At 41.0% G+C, this 27,652-nt stretch overlaps 2 protein-coding genes across 3 annotated transcripts in view; both read right to left on the reverse strand.

Moving 5' to 3' along the window:
* The window catches only part of LOC113066531 (gastrula zinc finger protein XlCGF57.1-like), a 1,043,158-nt gene that overhangs the window by 323,905 nt on the left and 691,601 nt on the right, over nucleotides 1-27,652 (reverse strand). The gene's annotated exons all lie outside the window — the stretch shown is intronic.
* On the reverse strand, nucleotides 530-26,841 carry LOC113065999 (calpain-2 catalytic subunit-like). 2 transcript variants are annotated; one of them, XM_026237550.1, is made up of 21 exons: nucleotides 26,538-26,841; nucleotides 22,695-22,764; nucleotides 18,310-18,428; nucleotides 15,167-15,300; nucleotides 14,809-14,977; nucleotides 6,794-6,874; nucleotides 6,621-6,706; nucleotides 6,472-6,546; nucleotides 6,240-6,400; nucleotides 5,985-6,154; nucleotides 5,434-5,445; nucleotides 4,862-5,073; nucleotides 4,610-4,670; nucleotides 4,425-4,490; nucleotides 4,284-4,341; nucleotides 4,047-4,111; nucleotides 3,659-3,727; nucleotides 3,408-3,486; nucleotides 3,041-3,157; nucleotides 2,867-2,925; nucleotides 530-2,777 (listed from the first exon to the last, which is right to left on the reverse strand). In XM_026237550.1, the coding sequence occupies exons 1-21, from the start codon at nucleotides 26,772-26,774 to the stop codon at nucleotides 2,754-2,756; spliced, it is 2,124 nt and encodes a 707-aa protein (XP_026093335.1). In that variant the 5' UTR covers nucleotides 26,775-26,841; the 3' UTR covers nucleotides 530-2,753. The 2 variants fall into 2 exon arrangements, with proteins under 2 accessions (XP_026093335.1, XP_026093343.1); XM_026237558.1 differs by having other exon boundaries at nucleotides 531-2,777; nucleotides 4,634-4,670; nucleotides 26,538-26,840.

Below are 27,652 nucleotides of genomic sequence, written 5' to 3' on the forward strand. Positions count from 1 at the left end.
GAGTCGCTGTAATAGACACTTGCTTGAGATCAAATGAGGCGAGCAGAGTTTTCAAGTCAGTCAGTTTATCTAGGTGGATGTTGAAGTCACCAAGCAGTACCAGAGGAGTACCATCTTCAGGAAAGTTTGATAGCAGCACATCCAACTCCTCCAAAAAGTTTCCCAGTTGACCTGGGGGATGATAAATGACCACAAAGTGGATTTAAACAGGGTAGGTTACAGTAATGGCATGTGATTCAAATGAACCGTTATGAAATTTACATTATTTTGATATAAGAAGACCAGTACCTCCACCCCTCTCAGTGGTACGAAGAGTGTGGGAACAAGTGAAATTAGTAGAGAGGGCTGTGGGAGTGGCGGTGTCTTCAGGTTTTATCCAAGTCTCTGTCAGTGCCATGAGGTTGAGACCGGAATGAGTAGCAATACAAGAAATTAAGTCTGCTTTGTTAACAGCAGACCGACAGTTCCAGAGACCAACTAGAATAGAGAGCATAGTAGTAGAGGTCAGAAGGACAGGCCTTAGATTTGTTGGATAGGCTTTCCTGCGATGTACATTGCGTGCTCTCCGAGTGTTTGTAGTGATCGTAGAGATGTGAAAGCACATAGTGACTACAATTGACCGAAATAGGTATTTGAGAACAAGCTATACAAAAAGTAAAGAAAGGGGAGAAAAGCAATACTCAAGTGCGGTGTCCTTGCTCGGGGGAGTCGCGAAGGTAGACTCGATGGTCTTTACACGAGGAGGCTTCACACAAGGGCTGCCGCGACCAATGCCGCGGTGTATACTAACGCTTTTATATTTGCCTGATTACCTGTGATTGAAGTCAGCTGGCCACGCCTCACTATTTAGCAGCCCGAAACTGGGCAGTCCCACAATAGGCAAACACAAAACCAAGTGCCACTTTCAGCACGTATTTACCAGGGTAAGACACACAATTTAATCCAAACTTTCATAGCAATTGTCATGATCCTGGTTTCTTCTCCTCTTTCTCTGTCTCCCTCTTGTGGTCACACACTCGCACACTCACTCACGCAATCATGCACACACATCCACTCCTCCGCTCATTATCTCTTTCAGCTGTTTCCCCTTTCGTTCCCTTCTCCTCACCTGTCCCCTTTTTCTCTTTTGATTCTCTACAGCAATGATGATCACACAGTAGTCTAATGAGAAAACGAGGCAAAACACTCACAAACTGCTGTACTTCTCTGTTGCTCGACTGTTAAAATACAAAATGTAATATGTCTATACATAATACAAACATAACCAATTTAAGTACATCAAATACCTGCAGAGGGAGCCAATGGCCTGGTGACATTTCACTTCACAACATGATTATTATTCACAGCATTTTAGAGGAAGCGTTTAGCCCCTTTCACACATACAGTCTTCACTGGTAAATTACCAGTAAGTTACTAGTGAGAGATCATGTGTGAACAGGGTTTTTAAAAAAATCCTGGTAAATATGTTCTGGCGTTTATATCATTCTTATGGAGATATCAAGATTACTGTGAACTGTTTACAAAGCTCTGCTGCTTTTTTGTTTGTTTGTTTTCTTATAGAAATATGTGTTAGATTGACATCTTTGACCATTGGGCCTTGCAGCTTTTTCAACATCTCACACTTCTCAAATCCATTGCTATTGCAGAATTCAAAGTAAACATTAGTAAAAGAATATCCATTAATTTAGTTATATCCATGGAAAAATTCAAACCAGACAGAGTTGTATTGTATTTAGATTAAGCAGGATACAGAGTATTAAAAAACAGCTAGAGATGACATTCTAATAGAAATCTACACAGCACTGCTGAACTTTGAAAAATTACAAATAAATGTGTAATTCTGTTGAATACCAGCACATACAGGAGTTCAAGGAAATTAAATAGCTGACAAATAAGTGAAAAGGCATTAAATCATAATGATAAAATTGAGATTTACCTTGGAAAAAATAAAGCCTTAATTAAAAGCAAAACTGATAATCACTGGCAAAAGATTTGGGATTCAGATAATAAACAAAGAAAATATTACAGTATTCAAAAATTATTTAAATGTAAAACCATTAATTGTAAAAACAGAAGAGAAGAAATCAGGTTTACAAGAATATGGGTAGGACACACAAGACTTAATACAGTATTTTTATGAGAAAAGTGAACACGGACAAATGTTAGGTTTGTAAATGCAAAGGAAATATAGAGCATGTTCTACTTAACTGTAGGAAATATACGGAAGAAAGAGAAAAACTTCAATAAAGCATCATCAAATTAGGAAGGAAATGGGATATCAAAGGTATTTTAGGAATAAATAATCCTCAGATTAAGTTGTTAAGGTATTAATGAATCTTTGCATGAAACTCGTCTTAGAAGAATTGAAGATTAATGAAGTCTTGAATTTACACACTCTAATACATTAGGTGGCGGATTTTCAATATCATGTTAATTCATGATTTTTATGTTGGAAACAAAGTAATTTGCAATTTCTGTGTTTACTATGGTAGCATGACATTATCAAAATTAGCAAATATATGAAAAAAAGTGAAAATATGAAAAATGTGATTTAGTCATCTTCATTACAAGCAATTTATCAGCAGATGAGCACCATCAACAAATAATTTTTTTTAAGCAATTCCAATTTTGCACAGAAGGCGTCTTTGGTTGATTTCACTCTTGGGTATTCCAGGTATGCTGCATCCTCTTCAGTTCAATAGCAAAACACGAATGCACTTCTGATGCAGTTATGTTGGATTTGGAGTGGATTTTCAACTGAGGGCCAAGCAGAGCCACTGCAAAACACCAAGCCAACATCTGTAAATGATGACACTACACTGAGAAAATACAGAAGTCTTAATCCACGTTCACACTTGTGCATCACCTGCAGGATATCCAGCTCAATTTTCCCGGTGTTCTTCTTATTAAACACTTTAAACATTTCTGCACAGAGCATAGATGAAAACATTACAGTAAACCATCATCACAATTTTTGTTTATAGTACTTTAATCTCTGTAATTTAAAACATTGAACTGGATAATCTTAAACAAAACTTACTGAAGAGCATTTCCAGGCGAATCAGGCAGCCAACGAAGGAATCAAAGTCAATGGTGTACTGCTGATTGGCAAAACGTGAGATAATCACCTGAAGAACATCATTGTTCAACTGGAACCCTGGGAAGAGTAGCAAACCATTAATGCTTATTATGACCACTTTTAGAAGAAATTAGCGACTATATTGTCTTCAATGTTTAGACTTAACATAAGGGCTTTTCACACATACAGTATTTTACTGGTAAATGTAAGACAGGGGTGTCAAACTTGATTCCCACAGAGGGCTTTTGTATTTACCGGTAAAGTCGTTCTGGTAGTTTTATGGCAATTTACTGGTATTACTGTGTGAAATGGGCCATTGACTCATTACCTGCTTCTTTCACGGCATCTCTCATCTCATGGGAGCTCATAGTGCCCGAGTTGTCTTTATCATGCTTCTTAAAAACCTCCTGGTCAGGTATGACAAAATACACATTTGGTATTAAACACTGCTAAATAAATTGAAGACATTTTTCAGAACTTAATGGCCACAAAACTGTTGCTCTGTGGTAGATCTGTACCATACTGATTATCGTCATATTTTTTATTTATCTTTAATTCACACCAAGATATGTATTATACCAAGTATTTCTGGATCTTTATCCACAGTATGTGAAACTCCACACTGCCGAGTTTGCCGCTCCCATTTCTCTGGATTGAGGTTAAGGGCTAGAACAGGGTTATGGTGACTAATTTGGTTGAAAGGACTCGGTAGAGAATATTAATCCATAATTAAAACAATCAGATTATTGGTGATTAAAATACAAACTGGAGATTTGTAAGGAAACTTTGAATCGATAAAAAGCTAATAATTAACTAAACCATAAAAATGTAAAATTAAAAGAAACTTTCATGGGAATTTCAAACAAACTTTCATGGGAATTTAAAGTAAATGTTTAAGCTTTGTGAATCTCCGTATTAATCCATAATCCGTAATATTTATTCATATGATCCAGTGGCGTAAGGATACATCTAACAGACTGATGATGTGACGACAGGTTTCCATACTAAATCCATCGGTCTTGACATCAGTTCCTGTGTGAAATGCCACAAAACATTGTAAGAACAGTAAGCACAGAATTTCAATTTCAAGGCACTCTCTTTTCATTATATATATATATATATGTGTGTGTGTGTGTGTGTGTGTGTGTGTGTGTGTGTGCGTGCGTGTGTGTGTGTGTGAGTGAGTGAAAGTTTGTCTTCCCACGTTTGAAGATAACACTGTCCAGGATCTGCTTTAGTTCATACACAGACACCTCTGAGTCCTGCAGAGTGAAGACAAGATCATGTGTGACAATGACCCAGAACTGAAAATTACATTGCATTAATAACATTAGAAATGACTTACATTTCCAGCAAACTGATTGAAAAGTTGTTTGAAATGTGGTTCCACATCACTATCAGATATGTATTGCTTGGAAAGAAATAAACTTTTTAAAAATGATTGAAATATTTTATATTTTTGATTTTAAACGGTTATATATATGAATTTATATAAACATATTTCTTTTAAATAATAATAATAATACACACTATGTTTGTAAATGATGAATTCACCTTTTCCACGTATGCACTGATCTCCATATCCATCGGGCTGCAGGGAAACGAGTCAGAAACATCCATCATGCATTTGGGTGCAAATACAAGAATGTTTAGAGTACAGTTATGTAGAGCATAACCTGTTCAACAGCATCCCCATGTGGTCTTAAACTGGAACTTTACAATTTCTTGTTTTTTCTGTGTTTTTTTTTTTTTAGTTGAAATATAAAAACGCTCACAACAAACCTGGCAGCTGCCTCTTTCTCTGTGAACACGCGCAGTATAAATCTTCCATTGCAATGCGGCTCGTAAGTGGAAGGGATGATGACGTATTCACTCGGAGGCAGTTTGAAGCGCTCAATCGCCTCTCGCTGGCAGGTGAAGGGCTTGCTTTGTGCAGTGGACTGCTGATGCAGCAATACATCAGGACCGAGATGAATGTTGTTGCGACCCTTTAACTGCAACACAAACACAAACGGATAAAATGACTTCTCAAAACTGGCAAAGTTTGTTTCATATAAAAGGGGATAAGGTGATGAAAAAACATTAAATGGAAGAGGTAATTAAGAAGTAATTTTAATGCTTTTGTGTCCAGTCGCAGAAGTTATCTTGCAAAAGTATTGTGTTCCCCTGTGAATCTTTTTATTCCCTCCCAAAACATTTGCATTTCATAGAGAAATATTGCACAAAAGTTTTCCAATAATTGTTCTTCCCATCATTTTTTTTGTTGTTGTTGTTGTTCTTTTAGGGGCTCCTTAGCATAGTATTGGTGGTGTCCAACTATTCTTATGTACAAACCATTCAGATATCATACACACCTTATCTGGAACCTGAAAAACACAAAAACAAATGATATTATTCAATGTTCAATGTTCATATTATAATTAGTTGTAATAGTTAAGTCAAAGGAAAAGTGTGTTTGAAAAAACAGTTGCATTCTGAAAGTAGAATAACATACATTTTCTTCATTGAGAATTTGTATTATCATTAAATTATTATTATTAGTAGTAGTAGTAGTAGTAACATTTCAAGACAGATCTACCATGAACTCGGAGGCTATTAATCAATATTTCAGCTTAATTTAAAGGATAAAAATCTTTAGCCAAACTCCAAATGAATAACTACACTAATCCTGAATCCTCAAGAGAATTGCTTCAAATCAAATTTTAAAACATTGTGATTCATCTTGGAGCAGGTTGCTTAAGTTCATGGCTTTTTATTGACTTTAATATTGAAAATGGTTAAGAAAACTAAACTAAAAACTTGGTTGAAGGGTCTGTGGTAATGCTGGTTGTGATGTTGTTTGTGGCGTTAATGGTAACATTGCCTCTAGTACTAAGAGTATTACTTATTGTACAGAACTAATCACCTTATAGATAGTAAAGCCAATGGCGTTCGGTTTTCGTCCAATCCGCTTGTCCTTACGAAAATCTTTCTGCATCAGACCCACTAGGATCGTGCAGCCATCCTCTCCATCATAAGGATCATCATCTTCTTCCTCCAGCTTGATTACAAATTGAGGGTTTGAGCAGAATGTAGCTGGAAAAAGGAACCAAAGATGGTTGATTAAAAAAAGCTTTTAACTAAATTTAGTTTTATGCACATTGAGTTTGATTTGATTTACCTTTATTTTCCTTGCAGCCGCCTGCAGTGGATCCCACCCTCCAGTCACCTTCAAACTGGCTGTAGTTCCAGCGGCTCACAGTGGCGTTTGAAAGGGCGTCTGGAGTCTGATTACAGATGTCCAACCTCGAGAACTGCTGTATGAAGTCTGAATACGCCATCCTGACAGGTCAAGGAAGATTCCTTAGTATACCTGTTACCATATTGAGGGTTAAAAGCTCAAGGTCTCTTACCAGAACTCTCCATCTTCAGCTGAATAAACCAGTTTGGCTTTCTCCTCAGGTTGGACGCTGTTCCACTCTGTGGAACTGAAAAAGGCATATCTTACAGGACTCTTAGGATGGATGTTGAAGGTGCAATATTTGTTGATCTGAAGACTCACTTGTCACTCCAAGGGCCTATCCACTCCACCCGACCCCACGGGTTCCTGATACGCACCAGCTGAACCAGACGGCCATAAGAATGAACCTGCAGGTAAGGCAACAGTCGACAGTCATTATAGCTCCTTCAATGTTTTTTCCTATCAAATCCATATTTATAGTCTCAGTTTCTTACCTCCTTTGCGCCTGTGATGGAGTAGGCATGAAGCTTCACCAGCTTCAGACTCGTCTTCGCTTCTGTGTCCTGTGAACTGGACTTTTAGACATTTTTAATGATAAAAAAAATTAGAAGATCAGGATTGAACCTGTATTTACCACATGATAGCAAAATAATAGTTAATTATTTTCTTTTGTATTTTCTTTTTATCAGGGATGATAAATAACATATCAGCTGTTGTATCATCCATTAAATGTTACTTTTTAACAGTATCAATATCAATCCAATAAATAAAACAGGCCGATATGTAGCCAAATTTGGACTATTGTAACGGAGGCAAGTGGATAGGTGCTGTGCAAGTTAGAGTTTAAGATCTTTGCCCGAACCTGACGGGAACCGATAGGACCCAACGGGTTCGGGGTTAATTTATATAATTTTACGTGGACTCGGGCAGGGCTCGGCCTTGCGCTCTGGTCGTGTGACGAACGGTCATGTGATGTGTTTTGATTAGCGCGAGAAAGATGCAAAAATGGATGCTGAGATTAAGGGTAACGGAGGCTTGCCTCTGGTGATTACGTTTTGGTTGCACCAGCAACTAAAGCGAAGTCTGAGGTGTGGAAAAGTTTTGACCGTGTTTATAATGAGAATAATGAGTGAATAATGACGCACCATCAGTGAGTACAGGGACAAGCTGAAGACATCTACAGTGGATTCAATAATTTTCCTCCACAAAAACATGTATACCTAGCCTAATCTCTATGAGTAAAGGTTTTTCAAATGATAACTAAATATTCATTGAGTCTTAAATGCATAATGTGGACAGAGGAGGCCTATTTACGCTAATGTTGGCAATACTTTTATTAAATACCAGCTATAGTGTGAAGCAAATCCGGCAGAGCCTTTATCTTAATTTCATTAGCCTATTGCAAAAAATATCCATCTTAATTTAAAATGTATCTTAATTTAATTTGTTAAAAAAGACTCGTTTTATTGGTGTGTTGGTCTATTTATAGGTTAAATGAGTCTATGTCTATTCAGAATGCTGAGATGTTAAGATGTCACAGAGGACTTATTTTATTTCTTTATTCCAACTTCCAAGTGGCCTAGTCTACGTTAGTTAGGAATAAATTATGTTAAAACATCTATAAATGACTCATTCTTGACAAAAGGCAAAATAGCTGTGTGTGCGCACATTTGAATAATGTCGGGCTGTGAACAGGTTCGGGCTTTTAAAAAGCTGTCAATCAAAATGTACTTGTCGGGCTCGGGCTAAACCTGTCGGGCTCGGGTCCTGTTGGGCCTAACTTTTATGGCCCGATTACAGCTCTGGTGCAGGTAAACCTCACTCCCTTGATCTCAAGAGGCACGCTAGTGACTGCAGTCTTTACCATCCTTGTTAGTGTGATAAAAGTGTAAATAGCGGGAAAAAGTTTTTTTAGCAGCACATCAGCATTTTAGAATGATTTCTGAAAGATCATGTGACACTAAAGACTGGAGTGATGATGCTGAAATGGAATCTCAGGTCTAAATTATATTAAGATATATACAAACGGAAAACAGTTATTTGAAATCTTTCATAATCCTGCCCTGTGTTCAGATCCTGTGTTTTGTACACTTATTTTGAAATGTATTTCCCTATTGTTTCTTTGCTATTTTGTCATTAGCCCATTTCACACATACAGTCTTTAGTGGTAAACTACTGTTAAGAGATCATGTGTAAACAGGACCTTTTCAAAAAATGGCTCTAAATTCAACCATAGGGTGCTTTCCACTGACGCAAGCGCCACCGCATCTGCATAGTGCATTTGCAGCTTTTGACTGCTGAGTGGCGCCTTAACCACAAGTTATCAAACAAACGTATCAAAGCACATTTTCACAAATAGCTGTCAGCTTCGCCTCGAAGGTGTTACATTGGATGGCTCCAGTCAGAGAATAAAGAAAGAAAGACACTGTAGTTAAAATATTTAATATTCACCGATGTAAATTTAGTAGCCTAGTTGTGAAGTGATTTTAGTTTCTTAGAATGAACAAAACAGAATAAAACACACATACACTTTTATTTGTTACCCGTCCTTTATTTTGACAGACAACTACTTGGGGATAACATATTTGTCTGTTTTCACAAACCATGATGGAGGCAGAGGTTGTGTAATGTGACAATGATGGGCGGTAGGTGAATCCGAGGATGGTCCTTATTGTCATGGATCACAATAAGTTATAGGCCATAACAATATATACTTTTTTTTTAATTATGATTTCTTGTTGTCTGAATTAGTCAGCAATAATTCCATTACTGTCAAATTCTAAAATGTATTGAGTTCTGATTCACTTACTGTTTGTGTAATTGAGTATCTCAATCAGAACTGAATTGTTAATGGAGTATAACACTTTATATTCTGAGTCACAAAATATGTGTGCTTGTGTCTTTAAAAATGCCATTATTGGTAGTAAGGTTGATTGGGGTGCACAGGTGGAAAATCTTGCTTTTGCCCTGCAAGCTAGGTTAATCTTTATTTTCATTGGTTTGTATGTGTTAAGTCCCTCCCTCCCTGGAAAATGTAAAATATGAGTGGTTAATAGGTGAGGAGGGGGACAAGAGTTCTGTGTATCTGAGGAGAGAGCTGATCAGAGCGAATGTGAACGTTTGACAAAAATGAAAACATCAACAAAAACACTGACCACATTTACCCCTTATTTCCAGTTAATGATGTCACAGAATTTACTGGTACTTTGAAACTGATATGTGAATGGAAAGTCATTGACTGTGTGAACAGCACAGTTTTGTATTTAACAGTAAAGCCGGTAATATTATGTCAATTTTACTGGTATTACTGTGTGAGCGGCTATAGTCTATTTGCCTTGCTGCAGCATTTGTCTCCATAGCAACCCTTGTTAAACTTCTTGACAACTAATAACCCACACCTGTCACTTGTAAGCCTAGGTTAACTTGTTAATGTATAACGTCTTGGTTACGTATGTAACCCTCGTTCCCGGAAGGAGGGAACGGAGACGTTACGAATGGGATCTCGCCTGAGAGCCCAATCACCTTAGAGTGGTACAAAACGAGCCGATGGTACACAAAGTACCTTGGTCTGCGGAATTTGCATCGCGAGCTCCGCCCCGCAGAGCGGGTATGTAAGGAGCAACGCGAGCAACTAGCATTCAAGTCTTCACTGACGAGCCGAGCCAGTGACCCGGCCGTTCAGCGGAACAGCGATGTGGCAAGGGGACGTAACGTCTCCGTTCCCTTCTTCAGGGAACGAGGGTTACATACGTAACCAAGACGTTCCCTTTCAGTCGGTCACGTCCGACGTTACAAATGGGGTCCCTTACAAAACGCCACATGGCTGTCTTCCAGCGACCCGTGTGAGTGATAGCACCCTGTCATGAGGCCAGCACGAGTGAGGGCCTATAGCTCGCACAGAATACACTGGGTAGCATATTCCAGCTGGACATATGCTAGCAGGCTGCCTCCCCGTGGGAGGACTTACAGAAGGCAGGTATCTACCAAGGTGGTGATACATAAGAACTCTGAGGTACCCAGCCTGCAGGGTGGAATTTTCAACGACAGAGCTGGCAAGGGGCTTGCCAAGGGAAAGACACATGCTGCGGAGAGACTTACTGTGGACATACACACGTGGGATTACCCAGAAGGGGAATCACGACACATGGAGGCACCTAGTCCCACACATGGCTGACCAAGGAGCATGTACGCAAGTGATGGACATCAACAGTGCTGGAGGAACCCAGGGTTCTGACTGAGGAACTCACCTGAGGGGAATAGCGCACGCATCCAGTCCGCGGAGTGGAATGGCGCAGCAAGCGGATTGACACCGAGCAGGTCCTTACTGGCCCGAAGGGGGGAGTACCCGGGAGGACACAGGCTCTACACGGAGATTGTAAAATCTCACAAATGTGTTAGGTGTCGCCCAGCCCGCAGCTCTACAGATGTCTGCTAGTGAGGCGCCATGTGCCAGCGCCCAGGAGGAAGCTATGCTCCTAGTTGAGTGAGCTCTCACCCCTAGGGGGCATGGCAGGTCTCGAGCCTGATAAGCCAGGACAATAGCATCCACTATCCAGTGGGATAACCTCTGCTTGGAGACAGCCTTTCCCTTCGGCTGGCCTCCGTAACAGACAAAGAGCTGGTCTGAGGTCCTAAGGCACCGAGTTCTGTCCACGTAGGTGCAGAGCGCACGTACTGGACAGAGCAGTGCCAAGGCTGGGTCTGCCTCCTCCAGGGGCAGTGCTTGCAAGTTCACCACCTGATCCCTAAAAGGAGTGGTGGGAACTTTGGGCACGTACCCAGGCCGGGGTCTCAAGATAACGTGAGAGTTAGCCGGCCTGAATTCCAGGCACGCTTGGTCAACTAAAAATGCCTGCAGGTCCCCGACCCTCTTCACCGAAGCCAAAGCCGTCAGGAGCACAGTTTTCAAAGATAAAAACTTTAGCTCTACTGGCTTCGAAGGGAGCTCTCTGCAGTGCTGATAGAACCACTGCGAGGTCCCAAGAGGGGACTTGCTGAGGGCGAGGCGGATTGAGCCTCCTTGCTCCTCTCAGGAACCTGATGATCAGATCGTGCCTTCCAAGAGACTTACTTTCAACGGGGTCATGGTGAGCCGAAATGGCAGCCACATAGACCTTGAGGGTGGAAGGAGACAGCCTTCGTTCCAACCCCTCCTGAAGAAAGGAAAGCACTGACCCAACCGGGTATTTCCAGGGGTCCTCACACCGTGAAGAACACCAAGTGACGAAGAGGTTCCGCTTCAAAGCATAGGCATGTCTGGTGGACATGGCTCTAGCTGAAGTGATGGTAGCTACCACCTGTGGTGGCAAGGTACCTAAACCTTCCGTGACCCGTCCAGAACCCACACATGTAGGTTCCACAGATCGGGACGTGGGTGCCAGAGGGTGCCCCGTCTCTGAGAAAGAAGGTCCTTCCTCAAAGGAATTGGCCAGGGAGGGGCTGTCGCGAGGAGTACAAGTTCTGGGAACCAGGTCCGGCCGGGCCAAAAAGGCGCAACCATGAGGACCTGCTCCTCGTCCTCCCTGATCTTGCACAACGTCTGTGCAAGAAGGCTCACTGGGGGAAACGCATATTTGCGCAGGCCCAGCGGCCAGCTGTGTGCCAGGGCGTCCGTGCCGAGGGTGCCCTCGGTCAGGGAGTAAAACAACTGGCAGTGGGAATTTTCTGGAGAGGCAAACAGGTCTACCTGAGCATCTCCGAAGTGTTCCCAAATCAGCTGAACCGACTGGGGGTGGAGTCTCCATTCCCTGGGGCGAGACTGCTGTCGTGAAAGCTCGTCGGCTGCACGATTGAGCCTGCCCGGAATGTGAATGGTGACCGAGTCTATTTCCATACCGAGAAAAGAGATCCTCTGCACAGGGGAGAGTTTGCTCTTTTCCCAGTTGACCTGAAGACCCAGTCGGGCGAGGTGTCTGAGCACCAGATCCCTGTACTCGCACAACCGCTCTCGAGAGTGAGCTAGGATCAGCCAGTCGTCGAGGTAGTTGAGGATATGGACACCTTGTTCCCTGAGAGGAGCCAGGGCTCCCTCCGCGACCTTCGTAAAGACGCGGGGAGACAGGGCCAACCCGAATGGGAGAACCTTGTACTGATGTGCCTGCCCCTCGAAAGCAAACCGAAGAAACAGTCTGTGTCGAGGAAGAATGGAGACATGAAAGTACGCGTCCTTCAGGTCGATCGCTGCAAACCGATCCATCGGACGAATGCATTCGAAAATGCGCTTGGGCGTTAGTCCTCATGTCTGCCAGGTTCAGCCATAGGTGGCGCTCCTGAACCACCAAAGTGGACATCACCTGACCCAAGGAGCACGCAGTGACCTTCGTCGCCCGGAGAGCGAGGTCGGTTGCAGTGCGCGCCTCCTGCAAAACCCCTGGGTCAGCACTGCCCTCGTGCAGCTGCCGGAGCAGCTTGGCCTGATAGACCTGCAGTGAGGCCATGGCATGCAGGGCAGAAGCGGCCTGGCCCGCAGCTCTGTAAGCCTTGGCCACAAGCGTGGATGAGAACTTACAGGCTTTGGAGGGCAGCTTGGGACCACCACGCCAAGCGGAGGCGCTCTGTGGACACAGTTGCATCGCAACAGAACGCTCCACCGGGGGAATCCCAGCATACCCCTTGGCCGCCCCGCTATCGATGGCAGTGAAGGCGGAGGAAGAACCGGAATGGTTTCGGGCAGTTAAAGGTGCCTTCCATGAACTAGTTACTTCCTGGTGCACTTCCGGGAAGAAAGGAGGATTCCACTCAAGCCCGATGCTCTCCGCTGCCCGGGAAAGCACGGCCGTCAGCTCGGGATCAGACTCGGACAACGCTGGCACTCCCGAGGGAGGCAACGCAGCCGAACCCTCATCTCCCGAGGACTCAAGCCCACCTTGTGATGCGGCGATCGACATACGGTCCTCTTCGCGAGCCCCGAATGAGATGTCAGGAGCCTGAGAGGGTCCAGCAAACTCATCCGGGAACTCAACCGGCTGCGGCGTATGTGAGGGGGGTGTGGCCCGAGGAGGTTCGCTCGTCGGGGAAGCCCACACGGTAACCCTCAGATCACCCTGGCCACCAGCCGAAGTAGCTCTCTTACGAGAAGAAGAGCTAGAACGGGGTGTGGCAGAGGGGACTCTATACCTTTTAAGGTAATCGAGTCTCGATCTCAACGCCGAGATGGTCATGTCCCCGCAATGAGAACATGAGCCATCCACGAACGCAGTCTCAGCGTGCTGGAAGCCCAGACACGTGACACAGCGATCGTGACCGTCACGAGGAGCTATATATCGACCGCACCCAGAAACACACGGGCGAAATGACATCTTTAAAAAGACGCAAATCGGCCCGTATCTCTTTTGTTAGAGAAATTTGTCTCTTTTAGAGGTGTTGAAGTGCTCAGGGGAACGCGGGAGCTGTCGCAGGAAACCCAGACGAACCGCTGAATCTCGCCGTCACACCAACACCAGCTTTTGCTTGTAAACACTCCGGTGATTGCAGCAAGCGATGTGCTCGGCTCCGAAGCGAAAGCTCCTTATATACCCGATCTGCGGGGCGGAGCTCGCGATGCAAATTCCGCAGACCAAGGTACTTTGTGTACCATTGGCTCGTTTTGTACCACTCAAAGGTGATTGGGCTCTCGGGCGAGATCCCATTCGTAACGTCGAACATGACCGACTGAAAGGGAACCGTGTTTCCGTGTCTTGCGGAAGTTACCTTACTCTTCACAATACCCCAATTTCTTTTGAAAAGAGGATTTTGGACCACTGAGCAACATTCCAGTTCTTTTTCTTTTTACCCCTCGTGAAATGCTTCTGGTGTTTTTTCTGGTTCAGGAGTGGCTTGGTTCTAGGAATGTGACAGCTGTAGCCCTTTTCCTGAAGACGTGTGGTGACTCTTGATGCGGTGACTCCGGCTTCAGTCCACTCCTTGTGAAGCTCTCCCAAGTTCTTGAAATGGCTTTTCCTGACCGTCTTCCCAAGGCTGTGGTCATCCCTGTTGCTTATGCACCTTTTCCTACCACACTTTTACCTTCCAGTCAACTTTCTGTTAATATATTTTGATTTAGCACTCTGTGAACAGCCAGCCCTTTCAGCAAAGACCTACTGTGGCTTACCCTCCTTGTGGAGGGTGTTGATGATTTTCTTCTGGCCAACTGTCAAGTCAGTAGTCTTTCACATAATTGTGTTTGCATGTTCTAAACTAGCCCAAGAGGTACCCAGTATTTATACTCAAAAATAATCAAACTAATCAATCTCAAAATGGAATATTCAAATTTTTGAGACACTGATTTAATTTTCCTAAGTCGTAAGTCGTCTACCTTTGCCATCAGAATAAAAAAAACTCTTGAAATATTTCAGTTTGTGTGCAATGAATCTACAATATAAGAAAGAGCATTTTTTAATTAAATTACAAAAAATAAAGAACTTTTCCATCCTATTCTAATTTTAAGATGCACACATATACGCAATATCTTCTTTCCTTGCATAAATAAATGATGTGAAAAGAAAGCCAAGAGAAGTGGAATGGGACTCACAGAAATGGAGCAGGCCATTAATGATTTCAGCATCAGTGCTTTCTGCATGAGCTTAAACAGGTGTGGAGGAGCTTTGCTCAGTTTATAGCTCTCAGCTATGCCTCCAGTAAAATCCTCAAAACCCTCAGTGGCCCGGCCTCCCGTCAAGGCTTCATATGAGCCGTTTAGCCTTCAAAATAGAGGAGAAATCAGCGTAACTGGTTGGTCATGTCATGGATATGTGACATGAAATGGCACTCACAGTCTGTTCATACAACGTGTTTTCTAGGCTGTGGTTTGGCATATAGAATAACAAGCGTTTCAGCACTACAGTACAGGTTAGTAGTAGCAGGTAAATTATGAATAAACACACACTTACTTTGCATAGGCCTTTTCCAACAGGGCGCTCCAGAACTCAGAGCCCTCAGCTGAATGAACAAAGAGCAGCTTCCCATCTTTGGTGGGTAGCCGGTCATCAATGACCACATCTACCCATTCACCAAACTGCCAGAACTGAAGAGACGAGAACAACACCAATTCTGACATTGTCCTTTTAATTTATTATTGAAATAATAAAGTTATAAATACTCAAATGATGTCAAAAAGTCTGAGACCACTTGTAAAAATAATACATTTAACATTTTTCTAATGTTATGAGTCCCTATCGAACGTGAATTCCTGTTGTGTCAGTGTATGAGCCTTGAGGAAACTCATGTTTACGCTGTTACGGAAGCCTGATTTGTTCACGTTTGTGTTGCTGCACAAACCAATGGAACTCAAGCCCACCAGAAGGAGAGGAGCCGACAGCTAAATACATTGGCTTAGAGTGGCATTTCATCTGAATTTTTCTCCTTCAGCAACAAGATCACTTCTTCGCTGACTCTGCAATCAAGAAGCTGAAGAAGGAAGAATCACAGCCTACAGTTCACTACCATAAAAGAGCCCTGGCAGAGGAAGAAAAGAGAAGCCTTTCCATGCTGTCATTCGGCACTTCAAAAGTGCAAATTTCTGAGCAAATTTTCTAGCGACGTTAAAGGGCTCAGTGAGTGAGAGACTGCAGAGAGCATTACTGAGAGCATTAGTCTTTCTCTTCTCCACTCACAGGCTGACTTCCTCTCCCATTTCTTCTCTCTCAGCGAGCTCAGAGACAGAATTCTTTCAATTAAATTATTTTAAGCAGATTGGAATAGAATGCTGTCACCAATGTTTCTGCATCACTGGCAGCGTCATACTAGGGAGACACAGACTGCTTTCAATGTGAGGCCATTGGGTCTGTTCCTGCTTCACTCACGGATTGCGTTCTTCAATGAAAGTGACCTCACCCCTCATGCTCTTCAGCTTCTCCCCTCCTAACTGCCTTGGAGGAAGAAACGGCAAACTCATGGGTTGAGCGAACAGGCTTGAGTGATGCTCTTTTCCCCTCTGATGCAGATGGGAATCCGGATCCTGAACTACCATGAGATTTGGCTGATTCTAGCCAGATCAGAATGGGAACTCATTACTCACAGGTCGCTGTTGCTCAGCCACCTACAGCGACTTGGGTTTGGCCAATCATTTTTTGCCTCCCAGAGAGTGGGTGGTCTTTCTGGGGACAATAATAGACTCTGCTCAGATGAGATCATGGATTATGTCAGAATGCTCCCCATTCAGTGGCTAGCGCAGTCATGCAGGCCAGGGACTTCATTTTTCCCCAAGGATTTCCAGAGGATGCTTTGCCTCATGGTGGCTGCTTCCTCTGCGATTTCTTTGAGACTACTCAACATGCAACCCCTTCAATACTGGCCTTCAATACTTGCTGGTACTTGTGGTCCCCTGGAAATCATCTCGGCTGTTCCAACCAGACGTCCCATTGGAAATTACAAAATAAGGAAGGAGGTTATGACTAGGGATGAAGCGATTAGTCAACATTATCGACAATGTCGACAATAAAAAATTGCCCACAAATATTTTTGTTGTCAAGCAGTCGTTTTATTTAATTTTACCCAATTTGGAGCCTGCAATAATGCGGTTTGACCAGTGTGGCACTGTAGCGCAAGACTTTAATTCAGCCCTCCTCGATGCAATTCAAGAGAAGAAAATACAGTGCTCGCTCAGCGCTGCTTTAGAGAAACGCTCCCGAGCCGAACCGAATGCCGTTTGGATATGAAAATATATGACACGCTTTTTACTCTCATTAACGAAATAAACAACAACAACAAAAATATCACAGCAGTGTGAAAGCACCAGTTAAAAAATGCATCTTATTACACCAATGTGGATGTTTGCACGGGCTCAGTAAAGTATTCACGTCAATAGTATTTTATGCAATACCTTAAATCAAGCAGTTTTATGGTATTAGACATTGTTGTTATTAAATATTTGATTAAAGTGATAGTTTGGTTTGCAGAGATCAAAGATTAATCTAGCTCAGGACTGTTTTGATTAACATAACCCAGGTCCATGATTTGTCCAGCGCTCACCTGTACACATTTCCACCGATTGCACTGCTCCCTCAGGTCATCCAACGGGTCATGGAAGTAGGGTGCTCAGTCCTCCTGGCAGCCCCACTCTGGAGGAACCATGTCTGGGTCTCCGAGTTGATCCAACTGCTATCAGCAGCTATGTGGCTAATACCACTGAGGAAGGACCTTCTTTTGCAAGTGAAGAGTATGATTTGGCATCCTCAGCCAGAGCTGTGGACCCTTCATGTTAGGCCCTTCAATGGAAGGGCGTTGCAGCTCCCTGTGAGTGTGACTAGTACTGTTTTTAGAGGGATTTCCATTGCCGAGATTTGTGTGGCCGTCTACCTTTGACAGATTCTATGATTTGGATGTCCGTGACATGCAGGCACAGATTATTTCTGCTTAATCTGCCTAATCCCCTTTTCAATTGGGATTATGTAGGCCTCAGCATTATGGCTCGGGTTTAGTTACATGCTTAAGCTTACAGGAGTCTTCAGTTGAGTACTCCAGGGCTGAGCTTGCAGAGCGGATTCATTCTGCACTTGCTTGTGTCATATGCTAGTGCAACGGAAGGTCCTGTTCGATATGGAATACTCTGGTTACTTATGTAACCATGGTTGCCTGGGATAAATGAACAAGCATTGTGTAGGCTGCTGTACTATAATGATGTTTGTGTATTAATGACTGCCACTTCAGTCGAAAGATTGAAATGATGCTCTGAGCCAACTTAAATAGTGGTCAGCTCCTTCCCTTCTGGCGGGCTCAAGCACCATTGATTTGTGCAGCAACACAAACAAGTACAAATCAGTCTTCAGTGAACAGAAGTTTCCCCAAGCATCATACACTGACTTATCTGTGGCGGTGTTGTAAACAATTTTTATATTATAAATTATTATACATTCTATATGTTATTATACATTCCAATATTTATTAACATTTTTAAAAAATTCAAAAAGAAAAAGACTGATTATTTACATTAAGTAATGCTTTTTCAATCCTAAAATGTTGTTACTTTTTTTTAAATTTTATTCCAGATCTTCAGTTAGGTCTTAAACTTTTTGATCCCACTGTAACTTTATACCTGAAAGTGAAAGATGCCGGCATAGTTCTCTGAAAAACTCTGTCCATGTGGAACTACACGTTCCAGAAACTCATTTTTCAGAGTCAAAGATGCAATAGCTGCCAGCAACCAACAGTCACCTGCAAATATATCAAATGTAATTAGATACTTATACATTAAACTCACTATTTTATGCAAACTGACTTCCAGTGCACTTATTACAGATATAGTCTTCCAGGATCAATGTGGGCTTCAGTGTTTTGCTCAAGGAGTATCCTGAGCATCTGTTTCCTGCTCAGTGGTGATGGTCCATGGATTAACCATTGTGGTGTTTGAACCACAAAGCAATCAATGCAGGAGACAGCAAGGTAACACAACAATGTAACGAGTAGACCCGGCAAACAAGAACTGAATAGTTAACCATGGCTTTTAAAGGCAGGATAATTGGAAAAGAACGAGACACACACAGACATGTCCATAATTCTAACATATCCCCCCCCCCAGAAGGTGCAACCTCGGACCATAGCAACAGCAGAAGGGGGGCCATGGGTGGGAACTAAGGAGAAGGATATCTGGGAGCAGGATGACAAACATAGTTCAGGGAAGTGACGAAGGAGGTTAGGAACCATAGAGGAAACATGAGGAGTCAGGGAGGAGACAGGAAAGACTTGGAGTAGGAGAAGTCCAGCTGGACCCAGCCACAGCCATAATGATGGCCCAAGGTGGAACCGACGGAGTGACCGAGGACCAAGTTGGAGCTGGCAGGACACAGCCAGTGGAGAGTAGTTCAGAGGTGATGACGGGTCGTCACTCGACCAAGGTGAAGCCGGAGGGACGAAGGAGCCCGGTGGATCTGATGGATCAATGGGTAATGGTGGAGGCGATGGTCTACAGGCCGAGGTGGAGTCCTGGCCGAGGAGGCTGGAGGTGGAGATGAGGGATACTCGAGAGCGATGGAGGAGGCTGGAGCAGGTGGGAGGGAGTTTAGTCAGGCATTTTCGAGGAGCAGGCACTGGAGGGCACTTTCTAGGAGCAGGCACTAGAGGATCGGAAGCCCCCTCTAGACCGTCTGCAGCTCTCTCCCTAGCGGTGGGCACTGTAGATGGCTCTTGCACTTGGTCTGATGGGTTTGGCTCCAACTAACAAAAACTGAATAGACTAGGGCTTTTAAAGGCAGATTAATTGGTGGAGAAAGAGACACACAGACAGGTCCACAATCCTAACAATCATTGTTAAGCATACTTTGTTCATAAACCCATAAATCTTGCCTGTATTTTGGCCTACACTATATGTGCTATGATCGTAAAACTAGAGATAAATTTAAATATAGGTTCCAAAAGGGAATTTTTGCATCGATGCCAAAGAAACACCATTTTGGTTTTTCAAAAAACTTTTCAATTAATATTTCTAAAGGAACTACTTTTTTCTTCCTTCCTTCCTTCCTTCCTTCATTCACTTTTTTATAAACTGAAAAACCTTTTCCACTAGGAAAAACTTTGGTGAACCTAATGGAAATATTCCGTGACTGTTAAAGGTTCTTCATTAAACCATAGGATGCCAACCTTTATTTTCAAGAGTGATGGATTTCAAGAGTGACCCTTACATTATAAACATTTTACGCTTTTTACCAAAATGAGTGAAAATAAATCTTAAATTGAAAAAGTTCTTAAGTTATATCACTTCAACTTCAATTATGTTCAAATTATTTCTGTCAGAACTACATGAATCACTGAAACTGCACAGTGGATTTTTTAAAAATGTTTAAATTAATTATTATTATTCATTGTGTTTTTGAGAAATTGTATCATATAAGCCAAATATGTGACATAATTTCTGACATAATTCATTATATTTGTCTGTGTTAACACCCAGGGATGTAGTGGAGGCTAAACGCACGTAAACGCAGTTTACGCACCTCCCAAAATTCAGAAATAGCGTTTACCCACCTCCAAAGTGCGTTTATCCACCTCTAAATTGAGTTTATCCACCTCTAAATAGCCTACAGTTCCTAAGCCATTTTAAATTAAGCTTATGTTGTTTTAGTTTCATATTGTTCATTATTAGTTTCATAGGTTGTTTGTTGTTAAACCTAAGAGGAAGTCTTTCATATTGCGCTGCAACTGTCAGTTTTGACCAATTGCTTGCGGTGTTGCCAGTTAGTAAGAAGTTCAGATCATTTTACTGACTCTGATCTTTGAGTCTCGTTCAGCAAAATGAACTAATATTTTCTCTTTCCATCCCCGTCGTTTTCCGTCTTATGGGACTGACAGGAAGAATAAAAGACTCGGACCTCACCTGTCGATTCAGAACCCATATGGCACGTAATGCGCATGTGCGGTCAACACAAAATGAACGAATCACTCTCTGAGAAAACTCTGTAGTCCCGAGTCATATTAAAATGAACGAATAGTTCATGAACGACACGCAACAGACTGCATCAAGATTCAAAAATGGACATCCGGCAATTTTTTTTAAGCGCCGTCAAGACAGCAGCCCTCCTCCTGATGCCAGCAAATGGCCTCGGCTACAAGCCCAAAGTGAGTGAGCTCGGAAAACAGTACTAAACTTCATGTTTTTGAGGTTAATTTGGTTCACGGTAAATTCAAGCCGCTGACTCAAGTCACCTCTACCTAGTTAATGTTATCACTAGCCGTTCACGGTTTCGCGGGTAAGGTAAACGTCCGTTAGTAATAATAATAATAAAAATAACGTTCGTTATTTTGAATAGATATCATCACTCATACAGCAGCCATTCATCTCATCTCCGGTTTATGTGTTCGTATACATACAATATCCACGATCTGCCAGGACTATATAGTCCAATTTGGACATTTGGAGAAATAATAATTTTATGACATGTTTGTAAAATATTTCGTCATACAGAATAACATTTCTATTCATTTTGCACTGATTTATGCGATCTGAAGAGCTCAAACAGCTAACAGAGCTAGCGATTACTCTCCTCTTATTGATTCGTGTCAGCTATGACATCAGTGCGATATCATTAGCAAGCCGTCAACTCAAGTGAACAAAGAGGCACTGTTGTGTTACTAATTTGGTTTTATTGTTTTTTTAGTTTAGCAAAATTGTCTGTTAAAGCTGCGGTAGGTAACTTCTGACGCTCTAGCAGTTAATAAACAGAACTGCTTGCATCTTGCGGAAGAACATTGTAGCCGGAACTACTTCTCTCTGTTTATGGCTATGAAGAATCACAAAGGTACTGGGTTACTCCGCCGCGGTACCCCCGAAGCAATCTAAAATAGTCCGAATATAAACACTTATTATAGTTGCACCCTAGTGATCCAGGACAAGCTAAAAACACTGTTTGGAAAATGGATTCATGGTGTACTCGCTTGTTATATACATTTTGAACACAAACAAAGTTACGGACCGCAGCTCTGATTGGTTGTTTCTTACCGGGAGCGATGACTTTCTGCAAATGGCAATAGGACACTGGCAGGAGCCAGAGGAGCTTCATTTTTTTCACAGATTATCTGTCTCATATTCTATTGTCAGGACATAATGACATAATGAAATATGTAAAAAATATATTTTTACAAAAGTTACCTACTGCAGCTTTAATGTCGGCAGCCATTACACTTGTGGAAACTACAGTGCAACTTATATTGTCTTTCTTCTGTTAATTAAAGAAAGTGTGTTTTCTTTCAATTAAAAATATGTGGCACCAGATTCCTCCTTCTGTCATTAATCTGCACCTGCTACATTAGCAATTGGAAAAAAACTGTAATCGACAACTATTTTGATAATCGATTAGTCGGTTTGAGTAATTTTAGACCAAAGTAAAAAATTATTTGATTCCAGCTTGTTAAATGTGAATATGTTCTAGTGTCTTCTCTCCTCTGTGACTCTGTGATATTGTAAACTGAATATCTTTGAGTTGTGGACAACACGAGACATTTGAGTACCATTCCTGGGCTTTTGGGGAAACACTGATCCACATTTTTCTGACTTAATCGACTATGAAAATAATTCCAAATCCCTAATCATTATGTACAAGTGCATTGCATTGGAACCCCTGGATATAAGCCTCCATGTCTTTCTTAAAAAATGTTGTTCTTTTTGTTTTTTCATTTAGTAAACTTTATAGATTTCAACCATATTATTCCTTCTTGAGTCTCTTTAACAAGAACTTATATTAATGTATGAATTGAATAGTGATTGTGTGACGTATATGAGGGAACAAGCAGTGATACCCTTGGTAGTAATATCAAATGATAGCCTATAGCGATGTCATCAGGATACACATACACCAGCAGGCAGTGGCCCACCTTACCGTGACCACGATGTGATCACCCAGAATTTAGTTTACCCACCTCTTTTTTTTACCACTACACCTCTGTTAACACCCAAACATCCCTTTTCTGATCAAAAGGCTCTTTTCTCACCTAAAGCTCCTTGGCAGATGTCTGTCCGCGTAGCTCCATCCACAATGAACTGAGGATTTGAGTAAAGCTCCTTTAAAAAAGCACAATGTGAGAACAGTTAAGCCAGGCTCACACTACAGGAGTTTTAAAATTATGACCGATTATGAAATCTGGTTGCTGCACACACATTTCCCTCAAATCTTAAACATACACACACTACAAGATTTGAAAATCATGGTGCATCACACACTACAATATAGTATTAGGATTATCATGCCGGAGGTATCACCTCACTCAGCAGATTGTCATTGATATATCAGTGATGTTTACTTATGCTAGTGTATTAATTGGCAGCTTTTTGCACTCTCCTGGTGCGTTCAAAACTGATTTATGCTTGCGATATGTTTTAGATATTATACAGCCAGTCATGTTACTAACAATAGTCATGTTAGAAGCAGTTTCCTCCATCTCCACTATCCAACAGACCCCATACAGCAGCTGTTTTGCAGTCACGCATTGGCTATTGTGAAAGTACTGACGTAATCATAGCCGCCATTTTTCCTGATTTAAAATCCTAAATATCAAACATGTTTGATGTGATCGGTATGCTCATGATTTGTGTGTGAGCAGATCGGGAGGTGCAAGATTCAATCTTTAAATGCTTCACATTACAAGATAACTATGCCGAACATTGGAACCGTTCGAGATGATCGACAAGACTTTTGTTTGAGTTATTTTCAGTGCAATTTTCAGTTATTTCCGTGAGACCCTCCCCCCAATATTTATACCATGGTTAATGGAAACCTCAAACCAGGCCATGTTATGTAGTATAATATTAAATAATTATTTGAATCATGCCTTCTGTGCGTTTATACATGCTAACTTTACTTACTTTACTTTACTTTAAAACATGAATCTTGAACCAGCACTAACATATATTAATATCTTTTTAGACCACTCATGCCCAACTTTACTTGAATTGATCATGTTAAATTTGTCTGCTTATTTATTGTGTGAAACTTTTTAAAACTTTTTTTATTAAGTAACATGTCTGGTTGATTCTCTGAAGTTCAAGCACAATTTAAAGAAGCTTGCTCTGGTTCATTATATGTACCATGCTCTTGACCAGGCGCTACAAGCGGTAGCACGCGATGTTCATCTTGTAGCAGATGTACTCTTATGACTCAGAGAGTCAGCCAAACACCTATAAGTGTTCCAGTCTTTGTTTGGTGAGGAAGATGTTGTGTGCTACATTCGTGGGCTGTGTCCAACAGGGTGGTGTGTGAGGACAAATGCCATATCAAGCATTACTGGTGAGATACGGGCAAAAGTAGCTGGGCTTCTCACGCTAAGAGGGGAGAACTGTTTTGGGGCTTCTCTGCTGTGGGCCTTGAGAGTGGATGCTGGGTAACCTCACCAAAAAAGAAACACTCCGCACAGTCCAGGAACCTGGACTTTATATTTTAAACCTTCAACCACAAACAAGAGGACTCTTTAAGGAGGTAGAGAAGCTGCTCCAGTCGTGTTTTTGTTTACCTGGGTCTACTGCTTTCTCTGAGAGATCCTTCTCGGCGCTTCGCCGTCTGAAAACTTGGCTCTGTAACTGTCACTCAGAAGAGACTGACTCATATGGCATTGCTACTATCCACAAAGGCATTACGGATCGCATTAATGTTCAGGACCTCATGAGGGAGTTTATCAGCGTCAATCTATCTGCTTTTCAAAATATTTGACATTTGCCCATTCATTTAACAGTTGTAAGAAAAAAAGTAATAAAAGTTATTAAACCGATGCATACTTGATGCGCATGTCACGTGCATTCTGCCTTGCCAAATCATGCACACAGCACTTCCTGTGCTTGCTTTTATGTTTGTGAATTTTAATTTTTGTGTTGTGGGATCTGTAAGTCGTGGCTAGGTGATACATCTTTACAGTGGAACATGGAAATCTCATGGATGTACTGAAATTTTTTTTAATCTTTTTTATTTGTTTAAACACTTAGGCTAATGCATTTTCCCGGTGCAGTCAAATGTCCTAGTATGAAGTGTTCTCAGTGATTTATCCATTAGGTTTTTTTTTTTTATTCTCACCGATATGCCGTTGTGCTTCTCATAGTTTTGACAAGTTTTATACTCTGTTTTGTACCCTCCCATACCCGCAGCCCCAACCTAAAACCTCTTCCAGCGCCCCTGTATTAGAGAGAGAGAGATTAAGCATGTGTGAATTACCCGAGTCTGTGTTTCTCAACAGTGTTTGGCAGCAGTGTGTCCACTAAAACTGCAAGTTCATCATCTTTAAGAACTGCACTGTTATTAGTGAGAACTGACATGTGGCTTTTAAGTTGTTAGACCATTTTACTGATAAAATGGTCAGAGAAGCGCTAACAACACATCACTGTGTGCATGTGTATTTCTCTGTGTGTGTGTGTGTGCATCTGTAAGAGAGTATGTGAAAAATAATAACACATAAAAAACAATATTGTGGCAAAAATATGGAGATAATTAGTTTTTATCCTATAGCTTACTATATTTATTTGCTTGGTCAGTGTTGTTTTGGGGTTTTGTTCTTTTGCTGTTTTAAGGACCTTTGATATAACTGAAATCGTTTGGCGAAGTGATATGGATATGTAATTCGGTCAAGATCTGCCTGGAACTACTTTAGCCATGTATTTCCCTGAAAATAATTGCACACTAAAAAATAGAATGAAATACAATAGAATAAGTACATCACAAAAATAGATCATTAAAATGTTTCATTGGGTAAAGTCTAAATGAACTGGCTTTATTTGTGGGAAAATATTATTTTAATAGACATATTGTTATTATTGATTAAAATTGAAATTAACCTTAATACATGTTTTTTAGCATTTAGGCTCTTTGTTGGAATCGGCAACACTTTACAGTACGGTGGCAATAATATGCACTAATTCATGCGTATGCATAGATAATGTATAGATGATCATGAATGAATGTATAACGCATGAAGAACTAAACCATTTATTAATAATTACTGCATCAGCAACAAGTGAACATTCTATATGATTCATAGATTAAGCAGTTATAAATTATTTGTTAACTGAATCAAAGGATTAATTCCCTAATAAGATATTACATTAAATAGTGTAAATTCCTATGGTAATTACCACAATGGGTGGAAGCATGCATTTCAACTTCCAGTTATCTGCTTTAATTAATCATTAGCTAATGATTTGCAAAGACATCATGTTGTGACTTTACTTGTTTGCCTCAACAAGTCGTAACATAATGATACATTTGCAAGTCATTATATAACAATTAATTAAAGCAGACAACTGGAACTCTTTGTGGTAATTAAGATATTAATTTACACTATTATTTAATATAATATCTTCTTAAGGAAATGCATGGAAATGCATGCTTCAACCCATTGTGGTAATTAACAAATTACTTTACTTCATTAGTTAATATAATATGTTATTAGGCAAGTAATGCATTATGATACATTTAACTTATAATAATTTATTTATTACTTAATCTATTAATCATATAGAATGTTCATTAGTTGCTGATGCAGTAATTATTAATACATATACATTACAGTTATAAATTAACTCATAATTAACTGTGCATTAGTTAAGCATAATTAATATGAATATATAATATAATATATAATAATGCATATTTTGTACCCGTATTGTAAAGTTACCATGAAATCTCATATAATTTTTTTTTAATATGTATTATATTGTTATTTAACATTGATATTACAATTTTATATTGAATTAATAGCACTACTCTTTAATTAACCTTACTATTTTTATTTACTTACTTTTTTGCATTTAAGCAAACTCCACCTGTGTGGAAGAAAGCCTACACTCTGCCGTACCTTAGGTCTCTTCCACTGCACTCCCCTGGTCTTGGAGGACTGCTCCCCGAGTTGATCGTATCCCAGAGAGCTGGGTTCAGCAGGGAAGGTCGGGTCACAGAACAGGGCTTTTTTTGCCAGACACTCCTGCTTCAGGCTCTGGTAATTCTGCTTGTTGAAGGGAATGGACTTCTTGTTTGTTCCCACTCCTTCTCCTCTGTCCTGCCTCCTGGAAAGAACTTTTGCGATATTAGACATGCTGCCCTGTCGTCGTACTCAAGTTTCTCTGAGGTCTGTATAGCGAGTGAGTGTTTGTGTGAGAACGATGCTGGATTTTAATGTGAAAGCTGCTGTGTGGTAAAGTTGTGTGGGGTGGAGCAGGTGTTGCTTTCACACTGGTTTAACATCATGTAACCCTGTGATGCACAATGAATACACAATTCTTTAAAGCAAATCGTACAAGATACAATGATATATGTGAGCAATCTCTTCCAAAATAATGACATAGTAAGTATATGGCCTTCTTTGCCTTTACTTTGTACTTCATAATTTATTTTACTACATAGGTGTGATTGCTTACCTATGTAATTGCACTGTAACAAGAGTGATGTAAAATGATGTGAAAAAAAGAAAAGTTTAACTGTAGTCAGTATCGCCTCTCCCTATGTGCAGAGTACACAGTTTGTGTAGGGTACCAACTGCCAGGAGGTGCCATTCCAGTTGCTCAAAAAAAAAAAGAAAAAAAAAAAGAACTTTGTTCTGTTAATATTAACATATACATAAATTAAATGGTTTAATATGATATAATATGGTTTAAATCTAGCTTCATTGAATAACACTGTTAAAATGCATAAAGTCATAAACAATTTACATTATTACAAATGCCTGCCAAGGGCACCAAAGGCCTGATAATTACGGTTGTTACAGTTATAGGACAATCAAATCCTTTTTTAATATTGACCAAACCTTTAATTTGAATATCCACTTAATTTTTAATTTTGGACACCTTTTTGTGATAGAAATGCTACAGCCTCTTAATTTCTTTAACAAAAACATGTGGACATCACACCCCTTACCAAAGTTAACCATAGTTTTATTGTAGTGAAACTGCAAAATTTTATTTTGTGTGATTTCTG

The sequence above is a fragment of the Carassius auratus genome, chromosome 4 (assembly GCF_003368295.1).
Source record: "Carassius auratus strain Wakin chromosome 4, ASM336829v1, whole genome shotgun sequence".
In the NCBI taxonomy this organism is placed as follows: Eukaryota; Metazoa; Chordata; class Actinopteri; order Cypriniformes; family Cyprinidae; genus Carassius; species Carassius auratus.

Bases quoted from the DNA above. Each gene is read 5' to 3' on its own strand.
- LOC113065999 (XM_026237550.1), bottom strand. From the start codon at position 26,774: ATGTCTAATATCGCAAAAGTTCTTTCCAGGAGGCAGGACAGAGGAGAA. The intron at 22,765-26,537 runs GTACGGCAGAGT...GCTTTTTTAAAG, and splicing joins TGCAGTGGAAGAGACCTAAG to GAGCTTTACTCAAATCCTCA. The intron at 3,487-3,658 runs GTATAATACATA...ATACCTGACCAG, and splicing joins TAAAGATCCAGAAATACTTG to GAGGTTTTTAAGAAGCATGA.